General features: G+C 39.8%; 1 protein-coding gene across 1 annotated transcript in view; it reads right to left on the minus strand.

Annotated features, from left to right (window-relative positions):
* Positions 1-425: 425 nt before the first annotated feature.
* PLPPR4 (phospholipid phosphatase related 4) overlaps positions 426-18,664 on the minus strand; it is a 43,513-nt gene continuing 25,274 nt past the window's right edge. Inside the window, exons 2-7 of the mRNA XM_063298269.1 lie at positions 16,886-17,071; positions 13,820-13,949; positions 13,027-13,222; positions 7,346-7,403; positions 5,607-5,780; positions 426-2,430 (exon numbers count right to left, since the gene is read on the minus strand). Coding sequence (XP_063154339.1) covers positions 1,093-2,430; positions 5,607-5,780; positions 7,346-7,403; positions 13,027-13,222; positions 13,820-13,949; positions 16,886-17,071 — 2,082 coding nt within the window. The 3' untranslated portion in view covers positions 426-1,092. The remainder of the gene's footprint in view (positions 2,431-5,606; positions 5,781-7,345; positions 7,404-13,026; positions 13,223-13,819; positions 13,950-16,885; positions 17,072-18,664) is intronic.

The raw sequence follows: 18,664 nt of genomic DNA on the forward strand, positions 1-18,664 counted from the left end.
AGCACAACCCAGTTTTTGGGAAAGGAACAATAGGGGTCCTTTGTCTTGTCTATGACGTTCCTGTGTTTAAGGCCACTCCTGCTATTTGATTAGGCAATCAGACTTGTAAGATTTATTTGCACTGTTACAACACAGTGGCAGAGATCAGGGTGAAGTGCTAGCTAATCAATGATGAACTGAAAAAAGAAAAAAGGAAGCAATGAGGCAAACTGAGAACCTGTTCCAAATGAAGAATTTGAATTAGTGCTGTAAGAGATCCCCACCTTGAAAAAAATGCACAATATTTAAACTAATCCCAACCTATCTCATTAAAAAGCAGCCTCTACCTCTATAGCACCTGTAACTAAACGGTTTGGAGAAAAGCAAAGAAATCAAAGCCAAGAGAAAAAATTATTCAACTTTCATGGAATATCACCTATTTTTTTCTTTTGGATCCAGAAAACCTTTCAAAGCACTACATAAAACTCCAGCTGTCATTTGAGATGACAATTGCACTATAGCAAAGCCACTGATACTTCTCTATTCTAAATGAATGCAGTTAGCGTGGTGTTTTCAGCTGAAATACTCGGAAAGAACTCGCACGTTAAAATGTACTGTGTTTAGAGAGCTGCACAGGAATAGAAGTCTTCTAAAAATGTAAAGTTAGAATCAGCACCATTTGGTATTAAGTTTTGGTGCAAAACCCGCAAAGATGAAGTACAACTCTGGTACAGCTTTTGCTGATTTTAAAAAAAATTGCTTCCCTTTTATCATGAAACAGAGATAAGTTGAAAAGTTGGCACATTCAGGAAACGAGCCGTCTGGATTTAAGATGGCTCTTTTTGCTGACCTGGTCAGTCCCCACTGGAAAAACATTTGGAATCTGAAAACAAAAGCTTGCTCCCCTCCATTAGGTTCTTGCATTGTGCTTTTTCCCCCCGCGACATGAGATTCACAAATTCATGCACAATCACTACACATCAGCAACATCCATAAACAGTCAGGCTGATGGTCGATAGTTGGCACATCAAGAATATTTCGGCATCAGCTCTAAAAATAAAGAGAGTACAAAGTATTGATTGTAGTAGTATGTTTTGGCTGAAGCACCAGCCCTCACTCTTTGTAAACTCTTGTTGGAGATGTTCCTTTGTAGAAGATATTCCTGGTATTCTCCGGGCTGCTGCCTCTTTCGGGAATTAGAATGATATTACCTTTTCTCCGAAGGGTCGAGTCACGGCTAGAGGAAATGGAGAGGGTCTCTGAGCCAATCTCACTGCCTTCTACGGGGGTCACCCTTATCGTGGTGATCCCATGATGGTGGTGCTCACCGCTCTCGATGTTGCTTCTCTTCCGGTCCCCAGAACTGTAACTGTCTTTCAAAGATTCGCAGCTCTCAGAGTCTCTGTTGAGGTCATTCAGCTCATACGTTTGGCGGAGGCTTCCTTTCTCGGGAGCTTTCCATTTCCAGGAGCCACTGCCTTCTCCTTCCGATGGCATTTGAATGATGGGGCGGCTGTTTTCGGGATGGGCTTCAACTCGTACGATGCTGCTTGGTTCGTGATCTGTCAAGGTTTTGTAGCGGATTGCTCCCGTGCAGGTGACTGTACTGCCCTCAGAGCCCTTTGGGCTGCCCTGAAGAACTCCTTGTTGCTTTGACATGGCTATCACCTGCATGATTCTTGGCTGGCTGTTACTTCTGCATCCAACTGTCTTCTCAGCAGCTTTTAACCACTTAGCTCGAGCAGAACTTGTTTTTGGAGAGGTGTTCACATTTTCCTGGGTCTCTTCAGGGATATGCACAAGCTGGGAAGATCCTGGACGTGACTGAATAGAAACCCTGGGTCCCCCAGATAGGCCAGCACTGTTACAGCCTGGCATACTACCAGGTTGAATTTTCAGATACTGACTGCTTGGACCATGGTGGTCTCCATTAACACCCACTCTAGATGGCTCAGAGCTTGACCTCATTTCAATGGCCCTAGGAGGTGACTGTCCGGAATCAGTCTCAATTACCTGCAGGGACAGCTTCCGACTTTCATTCTTGTTCTTCCACTGAGAGAGGAGCTGTTTCGAGCGGGCAGAATCCATAGACGCATGTATGGTTGCGTTCCGTCGAGCTGATTCTTCTACTGCAGGCGTGTTGACTCTTGGCAAGGTGTTGCTGAATGTGACCATGTTTTCCTTTCCCATCGGACTTCGTGGCATTATAATTTCGACATCAGCATTTGCTCTCTTGAGGTTTGTCAAGGAACCGGTGTCTCTATGGTTCCTGTTCAACATGTTCTCCACGTGATGAGTAGTGATGGCATCATTACCACTACCATTTTTCCCTGGTAGAATTCGGTTGGGATCTTGGTTTAGGTCAGGCAAAGGTCTCAGTGGCTCTCTGTGTATGTTCTGATTGAACATGTTGTCTTCACTTGGCAGAAAGTTCCCCACAGCATACAGACCCTGGTATTTGAAGGAAAAAATAGAACCCTTTTACGGAAAAGTAAATATTTACAGACACTTCAGCAAAGGGTAGTTACATTTCTCAAGCTCAGTGTTGTGGGTATGGAATAAGCTCTTAAAACTGCTAATATATCTGCCAGAGATGGATTTTTTCATAGTGGGATTACACATATCACTCCTAGTAATTATCTGAATCTGTCTTTCCCTGTTTCAAGATCCCTAAGGAACAGTTTCACCAGTATCTAGAATAGGCAAAGAAAAATGAGAAGACATCAGTGGGTATTTCCACTCCTTTACCACATTTCTTGAGTTAAGAAGAAGCTGTACTATCTTAGACCAACCTCAGAACAGTTTAGTTCTTTAAAGGGATAGGCCTTTTGGATCCTGACAGCAACACTTTCTCCTTCTAATACTAAGGAGGAGAACCAGAATCAACAAAGTTCAGCAGTTTAACAAGAGCATAGGGCATGGTGTGGAAGGTCTCCTATAGCCAGATGCATAACATATGAAGGACCTCCAAGCTTGGTCCTGGCCCCCAGAGCCCTCTAAAATTTGCTACTGAATTGTAAGTTTAAATGTGACAGAAAGAGAGAACTATTCAATTGTTGGCTTCATGGGGTAAACTAGATAGGAACCATAACCAGATGTGCTATTTCTACTTTATTGTAAAGCTACATTGACAGAATCTTGCAAGTATGAAAGTACAATTCTCTCCCCCCCTCTTGTCTTCTTTATAGCCCAAGAAATTAGGGAGGGTCTCTTTTGAGCCTCTTGCCCTGCCCTCTTGCTCTTGCCAGCAGGCTATGCTGTCTGTTATCTTACCATTCCCTTGGCAGCGTCTCTTCGCCCAGTCTCCCAAGGTCTTTCCCACATACCATTACATCAATAGATGGGGACTGAGCATTGGGTTTTGTCTTGGTCCCAGACAACTTTTGAAGTAAAGCTATGGTATGCCATTCAAAGGGCAAGTGTAGCCCTCAGTACAGCACACCCTCCCCGCAGAAAAATGTAGGAAAAGGGCAGGAGTAAGCTAATTCTGAGGGATTCCCATTCCCCTCTCTTTATTTACTATTGATATGAGAGGGACTTAAGATAGCTCAAGCAGGTTGAGGGCTTAATATAGCATTTCCCAAACCAAGTCCCCTCCAGAATTCACCAGCCAGCATGGCCATTGCCGAGAATTCTGGGAATTGAAGTCCACATATCTGGGAGGCACTTAGGTTGCAGAGAGCTGACTCAGTACATGCCCAGTGATATTTTTGTCTTTTCAAAAACAACATCAACAACTTTAGGCATTGCAAATGACTGAAACACCCCTCTTATTCAGAAGGTGCTTGCCCAATAGGGTGATATGCTCCAAAGCAAGACATCCGAGTAAAAAGCTGGGTGGTAAGGTTCAGTGGGATTTAGAGATCCAGTAGGTTGAAAGGATCAGAATCATGTGAAAGGAGAACAAATAAGAAATGGCCAGTTCTTATGATTTGTGTTTAGTTCTCCAATAAACATGTATATGCATAATCGCCCAGAGTCCCCCTTTTGGGAGAGACAGGCGGTGATGAAATTTGATAAATAAATAAAAATAAATAAATAATCACAACGTGAGAAGGGATCAGTGTGACCGAGCCTAAATGCAAAGGCCTGTTTACAAAACAACACATAAAATTGATATTTTCTTTTCTTTCATCTGTTTGAAAATAATGCAAATCATCTGTTTTTTACTTTACAGTCACATCGCTTGATTTATTGCTCAGTAAATAAATTAATTTTCTGTTCAAAGGCGGTGCCCTTTCAGTGGCTTAATAGCCGAGTTGTATGCCAGTTAGATGAGAAACAAATTCAGTTTCAAACCGATTTGTGCAGAATCAGAGCAAAGGCCTGAGTTTTGCTTTATTTGCACACTCAGGGTTCTTTTAAAAAAAAGAACACAAATTTGTCTAGGGAGAGACAAAACAGGGAACCTGGTGGATGTCAAGGAATTGTTCAGCTTCATCAAACATGCACTCAGGCTGCTTGAAGCGATCATCACCACTAGAGCTGCTTTGGTCAAGTTAAGCATCAGAATTGTGTTGACATTTGTCTAAATGGATGTAGGAGTAGGGATTCAAATGAATTTGCCATGAGAAAAAATTCCAGACTTCTGGACATTTCCAATGTTTTTAAAGCCAAGTCATTAGTTTTATGTACTCCCAAGAAGTTGCATGATTTACCTAACATGTTATATAGCTTACATAAGGTTGCAATCTCTTTTTCCCTGCTGTTTGAAATATAGTAACACACTATGAAAAATAAACAAATTTACAGGCATTGCAGAAGATCAGTTGATTGGGAACATGTGGCAAGAGTTTCATGTAATATAATTCAAAATTTCAACTTTAGTTTTGCAGAACTTGTGAATGGCAGCAGGTGGTTCAAGTAAAATTATTATTGCTTATGATCACTGCTTTGCCCCCCACACCTTTAACATAATGTCCCAAAGAGTTATGCAAGGGGACCTGTATAGTCAATGTTGCTCACCATGACCTCCTGTAGCACCCTCATGATGCTCCCTACTATCACAGCTTACCCTCCCCCCACCCCCCGGAAACATGTGTGTTTCCAGATGAATCACTGGGCATTTTAATTGTTCCAAGGATGTCTAGATGTTCCATAGGAACTCTTGGAAATCAAGAAGGTTCTACAGTTTGACACTTAGCTTTGCAGTGGGCCAACTTTCCATGTATTAATTGTTTAATCAAAACAATTCCAGAAAAAACTGGTGGACATAGCACCTGCCAGTCACTCTGGCTGTAAAAGTATCTACTTACACCAAGAAAATGACTAGCTGTAACTAGTTATAGTAAGCGCCATGATATTCCATCCATGATTCCAGAAGCTCTAAATGGGGACAACTTGTACACAGCTCTGCTCCCCCTCGCCGATTGCATACTAAAGAGAGTGATTTGCTCAAGATTGCCCAAGTGAGTTTCATGAAGGCTTATACAGTCCTAAATACATTATATTTTCTATATGAATAGATTATCAGTGCCCTTTCAATTTTTAAAGGACATCTGTTCATTTTCAGAAGCACATTGTAGAGAGCTGATTTGAATAATATCTATATGAAAAATCTAAAATCACACAAAACCTTTTAATTTATAAGACGTGTAGGCATTTCTGAACGCTGGCATTCTACTTACCAAGTAGAGGGCAATTCCACCCCCAATTAAAAAGCCACAATAAACATCGACTGGATGGTTTTTGTACTGGGTGATGCGTGTCAGGCCACACATGATTCCGCAGATGATAAAAGCAAAGACTAGAAGTGGTTTCAGGAGTTTAGAAGAGTCGGTTAGCGTAGAATTGAAGTACATCTTTAAAAGAAATACATTTTTAATGTTTAGTGATATTTTCCCCTTGGAATGGCATTCTTCCCTTTCCTGTTTTTCAAAGGAGGTAATAAAGGAAAACAAGCAAATATCCCATGGGTTATTTTGAAAGGAAAAAAAAAAATCTAGATTCAGTTGATATGTTGTGAGGTGAAAGAGTCAAGAATTTTCTCCTTGCTGTTTGGAATTTGGGAGAAAAATGGAAAGTGCCAACCACCACTTGGGGTGATGGTGGCAGTGAGTGGAGCTATAGGAATTGTCCTACTGCTACTTTACAAATGGAACTGAAATGAAGAGCTCAGTTTCTGGAGTGCATGGGTTGGGAAAGGGTCAGTGGCTCCTCCAGATGGTATCTTCTATCTGACTCCAATAGTGTGGGACTAGGTGAGGAGAAGTCAGTCCTCCGAATGTCTTCTGACTCAATGGATTGTAGAGATGGAAGAACCTCTTTGACACAGAACTCCAAACCGCCTCCTATCTGAGTAATTTCTCAGTGTGGGAACTGAGCACCTGTCAGCATGAATCAGCCAGGGAATGTATTTGGAAGTATTACGGAAATGGCACAGGAAGATTCGAGTGTTAATGTAACCAGATCAGAGCTGCTTGTCCCACAAAGCCTTTGGAGAAGGAGAAGGACCATTACCCCATACTAGGATAGGCTAGCTTCAATGTTAGTCTTGCCCCCTACCTCCACTCCCCTGTGAATAGCATCAGAAATAATCAGATCTATCTCTCCATTCACATCACTACTTCCTACCAATGATAATGGAGATGTCTGGATGTAGGCTGGATGAGGTGACACCTTAGCTTAATAGCATCAAAGAACCATAGTTAAGAGTACTCCAAATATTTCAGAAATCAAATCCTCCATGCATTGTCATAAAAGCTGTTGATGGTTAGAGGAAAACAAAGTGAAATTCTATGCCATGTCCACTTACCAGGAAATAAGCCCCATTGAATAATATGTGTCAAAAGAGATATGAGAGAGCCATGTGCTTTCATGCTGAATTTTCAGTGAGCTGGGTTCAAAAATTAGAAGACTGCCATAAACCGAAATAATCTCAACTCATTTCTCACATTAGTTTGTTCTCTGATGGCATACAATATATTTACAATAATGAAAATTTTCCTTTCATTTAATGCAGAAAAATCAACATTTAACGATGAAAGCGAAAGTTGTAGATTTTTGTGACCTGTCACAAAATGCTCCTCTTACTTGGACGTTAGTCCACTGAGCATGATGGATGTTACTTAGAAGTAGACATATATGACATTTGTATTATTGTGACTTGGCCACACTTCACTACACTGCTTTTAAAAGTATTTCCCTAATTCCAAAAGCCAGGATAGTTAATACAAATGGTGTTTCTACCAATTTTCCTTAATCTCCAATTTTTATATTTCACTTCTTTGAAAAAATGAAGGTGGGGTGGTTCCCCCTGGGTCTTTACATTTCTTCTCTTTATCAGCCTGCTTTGCACAAGGGAAGCAATGACATTCTGATTTTTTCCTTCTTGTACACATTAATACGAAGAGGCATAATTACTCACCGAAACATACACAGCTGCAAACGCTGCCAGGGTGGCGTGTTGTGAAGGGAATGACTTTCTGCAAAGGAAGGACATTCAAATTAAATTTCTCACTTAAAAGACATTCTGCCAAGCCCGATTTAAAAATAACCCAAAGCACTGGGTGGTCCAGTTTACATACAGTGTTTAACCTACAAGCTTGTATTCTGGGGAATGATCACTACATTATCAGGTTTGAAAAAAGGCCTTTCAGTATTTTGGAAAGAATGACTGCTATAGCTCACATTCACAAATAGTAACAGATAACATATTTTGACTGCACTGATTAAATTCCTGAATGAAGAAAATCCTCAGTTATGACAGAATCAGAATTCTCCAGTTATGACAGAATTCTAATATTTAGAATTTATTGGACTCCATTACATTTGTATAGAAAAGGATTGTCGAAGGCAGCATTCCGTTGGAGATATAATAAGGGCAATGCTTCTTTAAAACACAAGTTTTTACAATGTCCTATACTTACTAATATTTTTAAACAAGCAGTGCGCAGAAGTGGAAGAAGACAATAGAATAGGAAGAACAAGAGACCTCTTCCAGAAAATTAGAAACATCGGAGGTAAATTCCAGGCAAAAATGGGTATGATCAAAAACAAAGATGGCAAGGACCTAACAGAAGAAGAAGAGATCAAGAAAAGGTGGCAAGAATATGCAGAAGACCTGTATAGGAAGGATAACAGTATCCGGGATAGCTTTGACGATGTGGTCAGTGAGCTAGAGCCAGACATCCTGAAGAGTGAAGTTGAATGGGCCTTAAGAAGCATCACTAATAACAAGGCAGCAGAAGATGATGGTATCCCAACTGAATTGTTCAAAATCTTGCAAGATGATGCTGTCAAGATAATGCATGCCATATGCCAGCAAATTTGGAAAACACAAGAATGGCCATCCGATTGGAAAAAATCAACTTATATCCCCATACCAAAAAAGGGAAACACTAAACAATGTTCAAACTATTGAACAGTGGCATTCATTTCACATGCCAGTAAGGTAATGCTCAAGATCCTGAAAGGTAGACTTCAGCAATTCATGGAGCGAGAATTGACAGAGGTTCAAGCTGGGTTTAGAAAAGGCAGAGGAACTAGGGACCAAATTGCCAATATCCGATGGATAACGGAAAAAGCCAGGGAGTTTCAGAAAAACATCTATTTCTGTTCTATTGACTATTCTAAAACCTTTGACTGTGTGGACCATAACAAATTGTGGCAAGTTCTTAGTGGTATGGGGATACCAAGTCATCTTGTCTGCCTCCTGAAGAATCTGTATAACGACCAAGTAGCAACAGTAAGAACAGACCACGGAACAATGGACTGGTTTAAGATTGGGAAAGGAGTACGGCAGGGCTGTATACTCTCACCCTACCTATTCAACTTGTATGCAGAACACATCATGCGACATGCTGGGCTTGAGGAATCCAAGGCTGGAGTTAAAATGGCTGGAAGAAACATTAACAATCTCAGATATGCAGATGATACCACTTTGATGGCTGAAAACAAAGAGGAACTGAGGAGCCTTATGATGAAGGTGAAAGAAGAAAGTGCAAAAGCTGGTTTGCAGCTAAACCTCAAAAAAAACAAGATTATGGCAACCAGCTTGATTGATAACTGGCAGATAGAGGGAGAAAACGTAAAGGCAGTGAAAGACTTTGTATTTCTAGGTGCAAAGATTACTGCAGTTGCTGACTGCAGTCAGGAAATCAGAAGACGCTTAATCCTTGGGAGAAGAGCAATGACAAATCTCGATAAAATAGTTAAGAGCAGAGACATCACACTGACAACAAAGGTCCGCATGGTTAAAGCAATGGTATTCCCAGTAGTAACATATGGCTGTGACCATAAGGCAGGCTGAGAGAAGGAAGACAGATGCTTTGGAAATGTGGTGTTGGAGGAAAATTCTGAGAGTGCCTTGGAGTGCCAGAAGATCAAACCAGTCCATATTCCAGGAAATAAAGCCAGACTGCTCACTTGAGGGGATGTTATTAAAGGCAAAACTGAAATACTTTGGCCACATAATGAGAAGACAGGACACCCTGGAGAAGATGCTGATGCTAGGAAGAGTGGAAGGCAAAAGGAAGAGGGGCCGACCAAGGGCAAGATGGATGGATGATATTCTAGAGGTGATGGAATCGTCCCTGGGGTTGCTGGGGGTGTTGACGACCGACAGGAAGCTCTGGCGTGGGCTGGTCCATGAAGTCATGAAGAGTCAGAAGCGAATGAACGAATAAACAGCAACAATACTTACTAAATTTTGGGAGAAAGTAGTAGATCATATAAATGTCACTGTGTGACAAAAGCTAAAATTTTCAGAGGATAACGTTCTCTTGAGTCAGATATCTAATACATGGAATTTGACAACTGGACAATATAAATGGATTTTTCGTGCCCTTACTATGGCCAAAAGACTGGTATTGCAGCATGGGAAAGATAAATGTGTGGCCCCATTTACTCAATGGATTGAACACCTGATTACATTTACCACCTATAAGCAGATTGCTTATAGATGTAGACTTTGTATGGATAAGTATAATGAAATATGGGACTCATTTATACAAAATACTGTAGGTTAAAAAAAGCACGATAGTTATATAAGTGTATTAGAAACTATATATATATATATATATATATATATGTATGTATGTATGTATGTATATATTTGCATAATGTTTGCATTAGATAACTATATATAGAATTGTAACTGTTTACTGTTGTAATGACATATCACACTTTAAATATTTTTTTTCTGTTGTATTTTTTCCACTTATTTTTAAAGCACTTGTTATGTATTTTTTGACAGTGTATGAATCTTTATGTTTTGTTCCTTTTTGTTTTTTTCCCTGTTATTATTTTAAAAGGAATACAAGTAAATAAAAAGAAGAATTGGGAATAGCTTACATATTGCCATTAATTTTCCTAGTGATTGGATAAACATTGTACCCATCAATTAAAACTCTCTAGCTCACTGCCTCAAAATTGGCAGCAATGATTCCCCTCCTCCAGGATTTCTATCTGAGCTTACTTGCCAATTTGCTAATAATCACAACCCAGTTTCTTAAAGCTATAAGGGAACAGATATCTCAGACAAGTAATCTGGGTCTTGATCCACAATGGTGCTGGCATTAAGACATTCAGCAGCACGTAAGGAATCTAGGAAGCTCTAAGGCAGTGTTTTGTAAAGTGTGGTCCAAGGACCCCTGGGGGTCCCCCAAGACCCTCTCATGGGTCTGCAAAATCAAAATTATTTGTCAGATATTGAAAATATTTGCAAAAAAAATAGAAACAATGTCACTCTTCTCATTTTATTTTTATCTGTTAAAAAAATAGTTTTTTTCATGAAAAATACTTTATTTATGTTAATATCTAATGGATTTAATATTGTTATTTTTACATGATTCAATACATAAATATTCTATGAATGTGTCAATTTTAATTTTTACTATGGCAAATATTGATAAATATAAACCATACAAACAAAAACTCTTTTGGAGTCCTCCATAATTTTTAAAAGTGGGGAGGGGTCCTGACAGCAAAATGTTTAAGAAACCTGCTCCAAGGCTGACTGAAAAGTGCAAAGCAGTCAGGAGGTCCACAAGGGACAGTTAGTAGAAAGGGTGTTTAACTAATTATTTCATTTCTTATCTCTTGGAGTAATATTTTAATATTTCTCTCCCTAAAAAGCATTAAAAAACTTAATTGTTATAGAGAATATATCCCCAACAGGCAACATTTAGGAAATGCTTCTTCTTAAATTCAACATCTAGCCAACCTTGACTGATCTGCAGGGTTGAATCTGGTTAGGATTTGGATGAGGACCACTTAGGCTAAACTGTGAAGTTGAAGAAAACATCTTGGAAGAAGGCAGTGACAAACTATCTCGCCACTCAGAGTCACTTGTTTGAGATGAGCGGCCATAAAAATTGAATGAATGAATGAATGAATGGATAGATAGATAGATAGATAGATAGATAAATAGATAAATAAATAAATTTCTTTACTCTTGTCAAGAAAATGATAGAGACATGTCCATGAACTCACTTAAATCAAAGTCCACTTGAGGAGACTTGGACGCAGTCAAGCAAAGTCTATAAGTCTATAAGTCGTATGCATGGAGACATTTGAACATGGAAACTATCACTAGAGAATACATAATAACCTATTCTGAGATGGGTTTTTTAAAATATTGAGGCAATCTCAAAAATAGTCACTGTAAATCTGGGAATTTGAAATAAGGTTTTAAGGTTTTTTTTAAGGAATTGAGATTAGACTATCTTTTTTTAAAATTAGATTTGCTATATTAATTTTTTTCTGAAAAAAGAACAAAAGCCTTGGGCTACATTTCAGCCTGCTATTTGGAAATGGTATTATCTAAATATGTGTTTATAAATCACTAAATTTTATGCATGATGATTACTCTTGGAATCAGTACAGTTTGTTAATGGATGTGCAGAGAGGTGTTCACATCTCCTTTGCAAATTCCAAATATGCCTTTTTCTTAGATCATTATATTTATGCATTTTGGGAGAGAGTATAAGAGCAGGAAAATATTGTTCAATTACTGCCCAGGCCTGTTGTTAGGGAAATCTTTGTCATTATTATGACCCATTCTGTCAACAGAATTTTCTTTTTTAGTAGGATACTAATCCCTGCATATGTAGCCTGCTTACTCACTACCATTTTAAAAGAACTGAAATGTTCAGCCATTTTGTAACTGCCCTTACTTATAGTTAGGCAAATCTTTGCCATGAGAACCAGAAGCCTTAAGGAGAGTCAATGAGAACTGCATCGATTTCTCTCTGTAGAATTCTATGCCTTTATCTTCTTTAACCTGTCCCTAAATATGCTATTTCTTGGATATGCTAATATATGGCAGAACAGAGCCAAGGGCTTTGATCCACATTAACATAGAAAGTACTGTAGAGAAAAAAAGACCAGCCGCCTTTGGTTCATTCCAATGTCACCAAGCTGTCAATCATTCCATCAAAGGTAACTACCTTCATCCCAGCTAATTTTGATACTAATTGTAGCTATCAGGCATTGCATCATGCTACAGGGGGCTGGAGGGGGTGGTGGAAGGGACACTTGGGATTTCACTTTCTGTACTAAGGGACCTACTGCTTTTGGTTAATAATTAAATTGGCAGCCAATCCATTGGGGTTGTAGCTAAGAGCAAAATAAGAGAAGCACAGCTATTCATTGCCTCTGCTGAGACACCCATGTCCTTGGGTTCTTCCCAACTGTCATCCTGCAGAAGGCATTCCAGCAGATCGGCTGAACTACATTCTTCCGATCTGGTCCCAAAACCCCGCCTGTAACTTATAAAAACTGATACTTAAGCTTGATATTTTCTCTTCCTCTCTTGCAGCCTCCTTTACCTTGTGTGTCACATTTTTTAGACAGCAAATTGGAGGACAGGCCCTGCCTTACTAGTGATAGTTGCAAACCACTTTAGAAGCCTTTTTTTTAAAATCTAAAGAGCACATTAAAATGTTGTATGTAAATATAACGCAAACGCTTCCCTTGTGGAAAAGCAAAATAGGTAGACAAATATCATCATCAGACTGACAAAGATGTACATACATGTTCAACAAGAGATAACAAATATTTAATAATGTATACTTTTTAAAAAATGTAACTAAATACGTTTCTAACCTTCCATCATTGATGATAATGGGATCAGATCCTGAGCAAATATCCTCCACAATGTAAGAATTTTCTGAGCATGATACATTGAGGGAAGTATAATTAGGCTTGCATACGGTCAGGAAATATGGTGTTTGATATCCAGTTGACAGCTGTATAATATCAGTGATCAGTGCAGTAGCACAAAGGCCAAAGATATGGACACCTAGAAATGGAACAAAAACATTTATTACTCTTTGGTCAAATAGAGATACTGTTTATTCTGGTTTTGGATGCCTCTGGGCTGGCCTAAATCTTCACAGAGAGTAAAATTCCAGCTGGCAATGTAAAACTGTTTGTGGATTTTGTAATACTGTAGTTATTTCTCTATATATCTGTATCAGAATTCTGAATCTGTGACCTCCTTTTGCCAATCCACATGGTGAGTACTTCAGCCCATTGCCTTAATTGTGGGTTTTAGTGACTAAATGGTTTGCATTGATAGAAATAATATTAATATGGTTTAATTACTGGTAAGAGGTTATATTTTAAACTGTATTTGTATCTGTATTGGAGAAGTTGGAAAGCATCTTTCATTTCTTCACTTTTATAGTGTCTTCTTTTTTCTTTAGCTGTATTGTTTTGCTTTCCTATATTTCCTATATTGTATTTTAACTACATATTTTGAAATTGAATAAAGTTCTTATAAAAAAAAGAGAAGCAAGCACATGGATTGATATGAGACAGCCATTTTGGATGGCATCCACACAGTGAAGGAAATGCTTGATCCATAGCACTCCGAAACCCCATCAGAAAAACTCACCAACAAATCGGACAGCTCTCCTAAGGAAAGAGTTGAAATTGCAGCCGCCTGCGTTGATATTGGCCTCGGCTCCAATTCCATTCCGCCGTTTGGAAAGGCAGCAGTAGAGAATGCTCTCACCCACCATAATCTGCAGTGACAAAGGCTGGGTGCAAGGTAACTGTTGTAATGATTCAAGCAGGGTCTGGTTCAAGTCAAAGCACTTACATATAATTAGAGAGCATATTTCATTTACCAAAGTATGGATGCTCACATTACTTCACAGGTATCTCTTAATTCAATTTTCAGAGGGAGGGCAGGGAATGTACTATATATTTTCATGATCTTGTCTGCAAGAGGAACAATCTGATCTGTTGGCTGAGAGAGTGGTTGCTGTAGGATCTGTTCTAGCTCTCTGATATTGCCTTGTGGATAATTGGACTGAAAAGCAGAGTATGAATATCTTAATACATACGAACAAAACAAATAGTTATACACCTCTATCCCCTTCCAGTACTCTTAACATAGGCCCTTGAAACAGTATGTTAGTTTCAAAACTGTACTCTGCAGTAATTAACTTTGGGGGAAATGCTCGAGGTTACTAAATAAACTTTGAAGATTTGAACCTAGATTTGCCGTTTTGAAACTCATTAAATACTCCTTCTCTCACTTGGTGCTTTCTAGGTGTTTTGGACTCTACCTGCTGTTTTGAAAGGTCTTGGCTTAGCCCAGTGGTCAGGGCTGAGCTAAAATTACCTGTCTCACTTTATGTTATCTTTACTGAATCATGAAAACATCTCCCTATGTTGGCAGTTTTCAACATGAGCTTTGACTGTCTTTAAGCCATTTTTCAGTGCCACCTACTGTTTCCCCAGTGTTTTCAGCTTCTTTTCCACTCACTTCCATCACATTTGACTAGTTAAACAGATTTGACTGGTTTTTGGCTAAGATAGCATGATGTCCCATTGAGCATGGTATTTGTAGAGATGCCCATAACCGCAATCTTGTGAGTAGCTAAGAAGCAGCTGCTACTACTTCTTGTAGAGGGCAACCTTTGAGATCTCAGGGGACTTCTGACTGACTAGATGGCTGGAGGAGGCCTTTTGCTGATGGTGATGTTCCCAGAATGGCTAGGGCAATTTAGGGGAGGGTTTAAGGGTGGGGAATGGCTGTGGGACACTCCTGGGAGTCAAACTGGCCCCATTTCTACCCATAAAGCTGCATAACTTTCCTCTAAATTATGTCACCAAAATTCAGTGGCAAAATGAGGAGAAAATTGGTTTGCTTCCCTGAGATCTTCTCTTCCAATCCTTATTTTAAGCAATTAAAAAATGTATTTCCAAAATTGGCTATTTTTCCACCAAAGTTTGATAGCACGATCTCAGGGTGTTAGGGAGCTGTACCCAGTCCTTGAGCCACAAGCTGCCTATCCTGCAACAGACCAACCAAAGTAGGTAAAGGTATGTGAAATTAGCAGAACAGTGTCAGTGGTTCCCGTTTTGTTCAGTGTACCTGAACTTCCTTAAGATTATCCTCAGCTTGGCCTAACTTGGTGCTGTTGTGGCCACCTCCCTATTTTGGCTGAAGTCTGAATGTGATTTAATTTGGTTCTTCTAATGTTTTGTCCCTTCTGACTCTTTTGCTCACTGTTGTCCAACAGACCTTGCAATGTACCAGTATATTTTCAGCTGGCAGAGATGGCTGTTCTTAATTCTCTCCAGCAGGCATATATTTTAGTTAGGACTGCAGCCTTAATTACCCAGTACCCAGTAAGATGCATGAATGAACCAATGAATCATTTAATGTCGGCTTCCTTTTTTGTTGCCCCCCCCCCAAAAAAGCACAAAGAAATGGATTCTAGTTAGTAAGAATTACAGTGTTGCCCAAGTATTTTAAGCAGAAAGCCATGCAAGGAAGTAATTTCTTTTCAACATTTCTTTTTAAAACTTTAATTAAAAATTGTAGAGACTATTTTTAGAAAACTGCTGATGCAATACAGCTCCTGGTATGTGTGTAACTGAGAGTGCAGTAATTTGACATTATTGCTTGACCAATAGCCTTCTCTCAGCTGTACTATATACCTTAATGGATTTCCCTTATTTTCCCCTACAGCAAAATAAGGGTGGTGAAGATTGTATAATTCTGCCATAATGTAGACAGTAAGGGGGACTTAAGGGATTCAGTAAACTAAGTGCTATTGTCCAAATCGGCTTCCAATAACATAATGGGCCTCAGTATAACCATTATGGGGATGGGACTCTGATCAAGAGCAACTAGTGGGATTGAAAATTAATGTTTTTATTTTTATAGAATTCTCAATGGCTTTTAATCGTTATATATGAAGATCCCCCTTGGAAGAGGCATAAGTCAAGCCATGCAACCGGTGACTGGGTTTAGATATTGGATGGTTTTGCACAACACAATTAACCAATTTTCCAGCTTTGTGCAAAACACTGATCTGTAAGCTAGTGAAATGGGCTGGGTTTATCACAATATGCTAAGCCACAGAAACACTAACCAAGATCCAAACTAAACAAGTGGAACATGTGTGAATAAGCTGACAGGTATTTAACTGATCCAGTGAAGCATATTGTACAAACCCAGCCTAAATTATTCTGGCAACTAATACTTCCGTTTTATCTATATGCTCCAATCCATTATTCTTTCAGATACCAAAAGGAGATACCAAAAATCTGAGTCACAGCCCAGTTCTGAATGCCAAGGTTCAGCCTACGATCGTGTGAACCAGCATTAAGAGGAAGAACTAACAATGTTCCACTACCAGTGCCAGCTGCCGAAGACAGCCTGCTCTCCTTCAAAGTTTCTTTCCTATCCCAGGGGAGAAGACTCCTTCTTAACAGGCAGCTTTTCAGACCCAGCTGCCCAAATCTGTCATCGCTGGATCTTTTGGCTATAAGTGAGCAAAACTGATCATGTGGCTCTGCTCCCTGCAAATAAGTCATTGCGTCAATGCTTGAAGATGGCATTGCAAATCTGAGGATCCGGCCTGCTGCTAATGGGCTGATGCTATCCTGAGCAACAGCAAAACAAAGAATGAATAAGAAAAGTGGAAATTCTCTAACTCACCATAATGGCAGGGGCAGCAAAAGCCAAACTGAGCAACATCAAGATAGGAACAGCCTCCTGGGAAGGTTCAATGTATGGCATACTCAGACTTCTATCATAGCAGCTAAATCCAGCATGAACTGGCTTGAAGACATCGGTGAGTTCAAGGAAATAGAGACTGACAACAGAAGAGGCCAGTATGGGCAGCTAAGAAAGAAACATGAAATTTTTTTTTTAACAAACCATGCATAGATTTCAGCTCTATCTTGAAATTCTATGTACAGGTAGTCCTCACTTAACAACTGCCTCACTCAACAACCAAGATTCCAGTCCCAATTGTGGTCATTAATCAAGGACTACCTGTATATTAATAGTGAACTCAGATGTTAAGAGGGCTTTAGGACAGATGCAACCTTAGGCAAGAAAACATTTGCTCACATAGTAGGACTTCCCCTTGCTCTGCTTCCTCATGTAACTTCTTGAGTAGACCCCAAATCTGCTATACAGGATACCAGGAGAAAAAGGAAATCTCTTTCACCAGCAATTTCTGCCCAGTGGCAGATTAATACATTGAATTATCCATTGCAGAGACCAGTGTTTCTCAACCTTGGCAACTTTAAGCTGTCCACCCAGCTTAAAGTCGCTAAGGATGAGAAACATTGGCATAGATAGTGCTAATGTAAAAAGGAGGAATCAGCATGGTCCTAAGAACCACAAGTTTTTCAGGGAAAAAAAAATAAGGACAGGGAACTTCGGGCAAATTCATCCAGAAATTGTTGTGTAAGGACTGAGAACGCTCAATGGCTACAGACAAGAGTGCTTCAGGATCGAAATAAAAACATTAGAGAGCAAGTACAGAATGGAGTATCTAGGAAGCATTTTGTTTCAGGTCTTGTTTGTATCAAATTATTTGTACTGATAATCCTGGATATGATTCAGCAAAAGTATGCATTTTTAAGATCCTCTACTGTGGATTAGGGACGCGGTGGCGCTGCGGGTTAAACCGCTGAGCTGCCGATCGGAAGGTCGGCGGTTCGAAACCGCGCGGCGGGGTGAGCTCCCGTTGTTCGTCCCAGCTCCTGCACACCAAGCAGTTCGAAAACATGCAAATGTGAGTAGATTAATTGGTACCGCTTCGGCGGGAAGGTAACGGCGTTCCGTGAGTCATGCTGGCCACATGACCCGGAAGTGTCCTATGGACAACGCCGGCTCCAAGGCTTTGAAACGGAGATGAGCACCGCCCCCTAGAGTCGGACACGACTGGACTTTACGTCAAGGGAAACCTTTACCTTTACCTTTACTTTACTGTGGATTAAAATGAGTTAAGTGCAGCTTAATTGTCTGTCAAGTCTTCATTAAATTAATGTACATTCAGAATCCTTAAGTGGGGCTAGTCACATTATTTTATTAATTTGGCATGTAAGTTGGCACATATCTTTTAAAGAAACTGAGAAGTCCAGTATGAGTTGCAACAAAACCTAAGATCACAATATACAATACAATAAGAATGGTAAAACCAGGATTAAACTCTATGTTGATCACCAGCATTAGTTAGTGCATATGTACAAGCAGCTCACCTGCACCGTATCATTCCGTGTGGGTGAATGGTTGTTATGGCTCTTGGACTCTTATGTGGTGCTATATTGGAACAGAGAAGGCACTGTGGTTTCATCTGCCCCAATGTAGCACCAGGTGGTAGCTGCCACTGAATACAGCAGTCTAATAGAATCTTACAGTGTGGGTCCTTCCTCACAAGGTTTCTTCTCTATTTCACAGCACTCTCTATTTGAAGATCTTTCT

The sequence above is a fragment of the Candoia aspera genome, chromosome 3 (genome assembly GCF_035149785.1).
Source record: "Candoia aspera isolate rCanAsp1 chromosome 3, rCanAsp1.hap2, whole genome shotgun sequence".
NCBI classification, from domain to species: Eukaryota; Metazoa; Chordata; class Lepidosauria; order Squamata; family Boidae; genus Candoia; species Candoia aspera.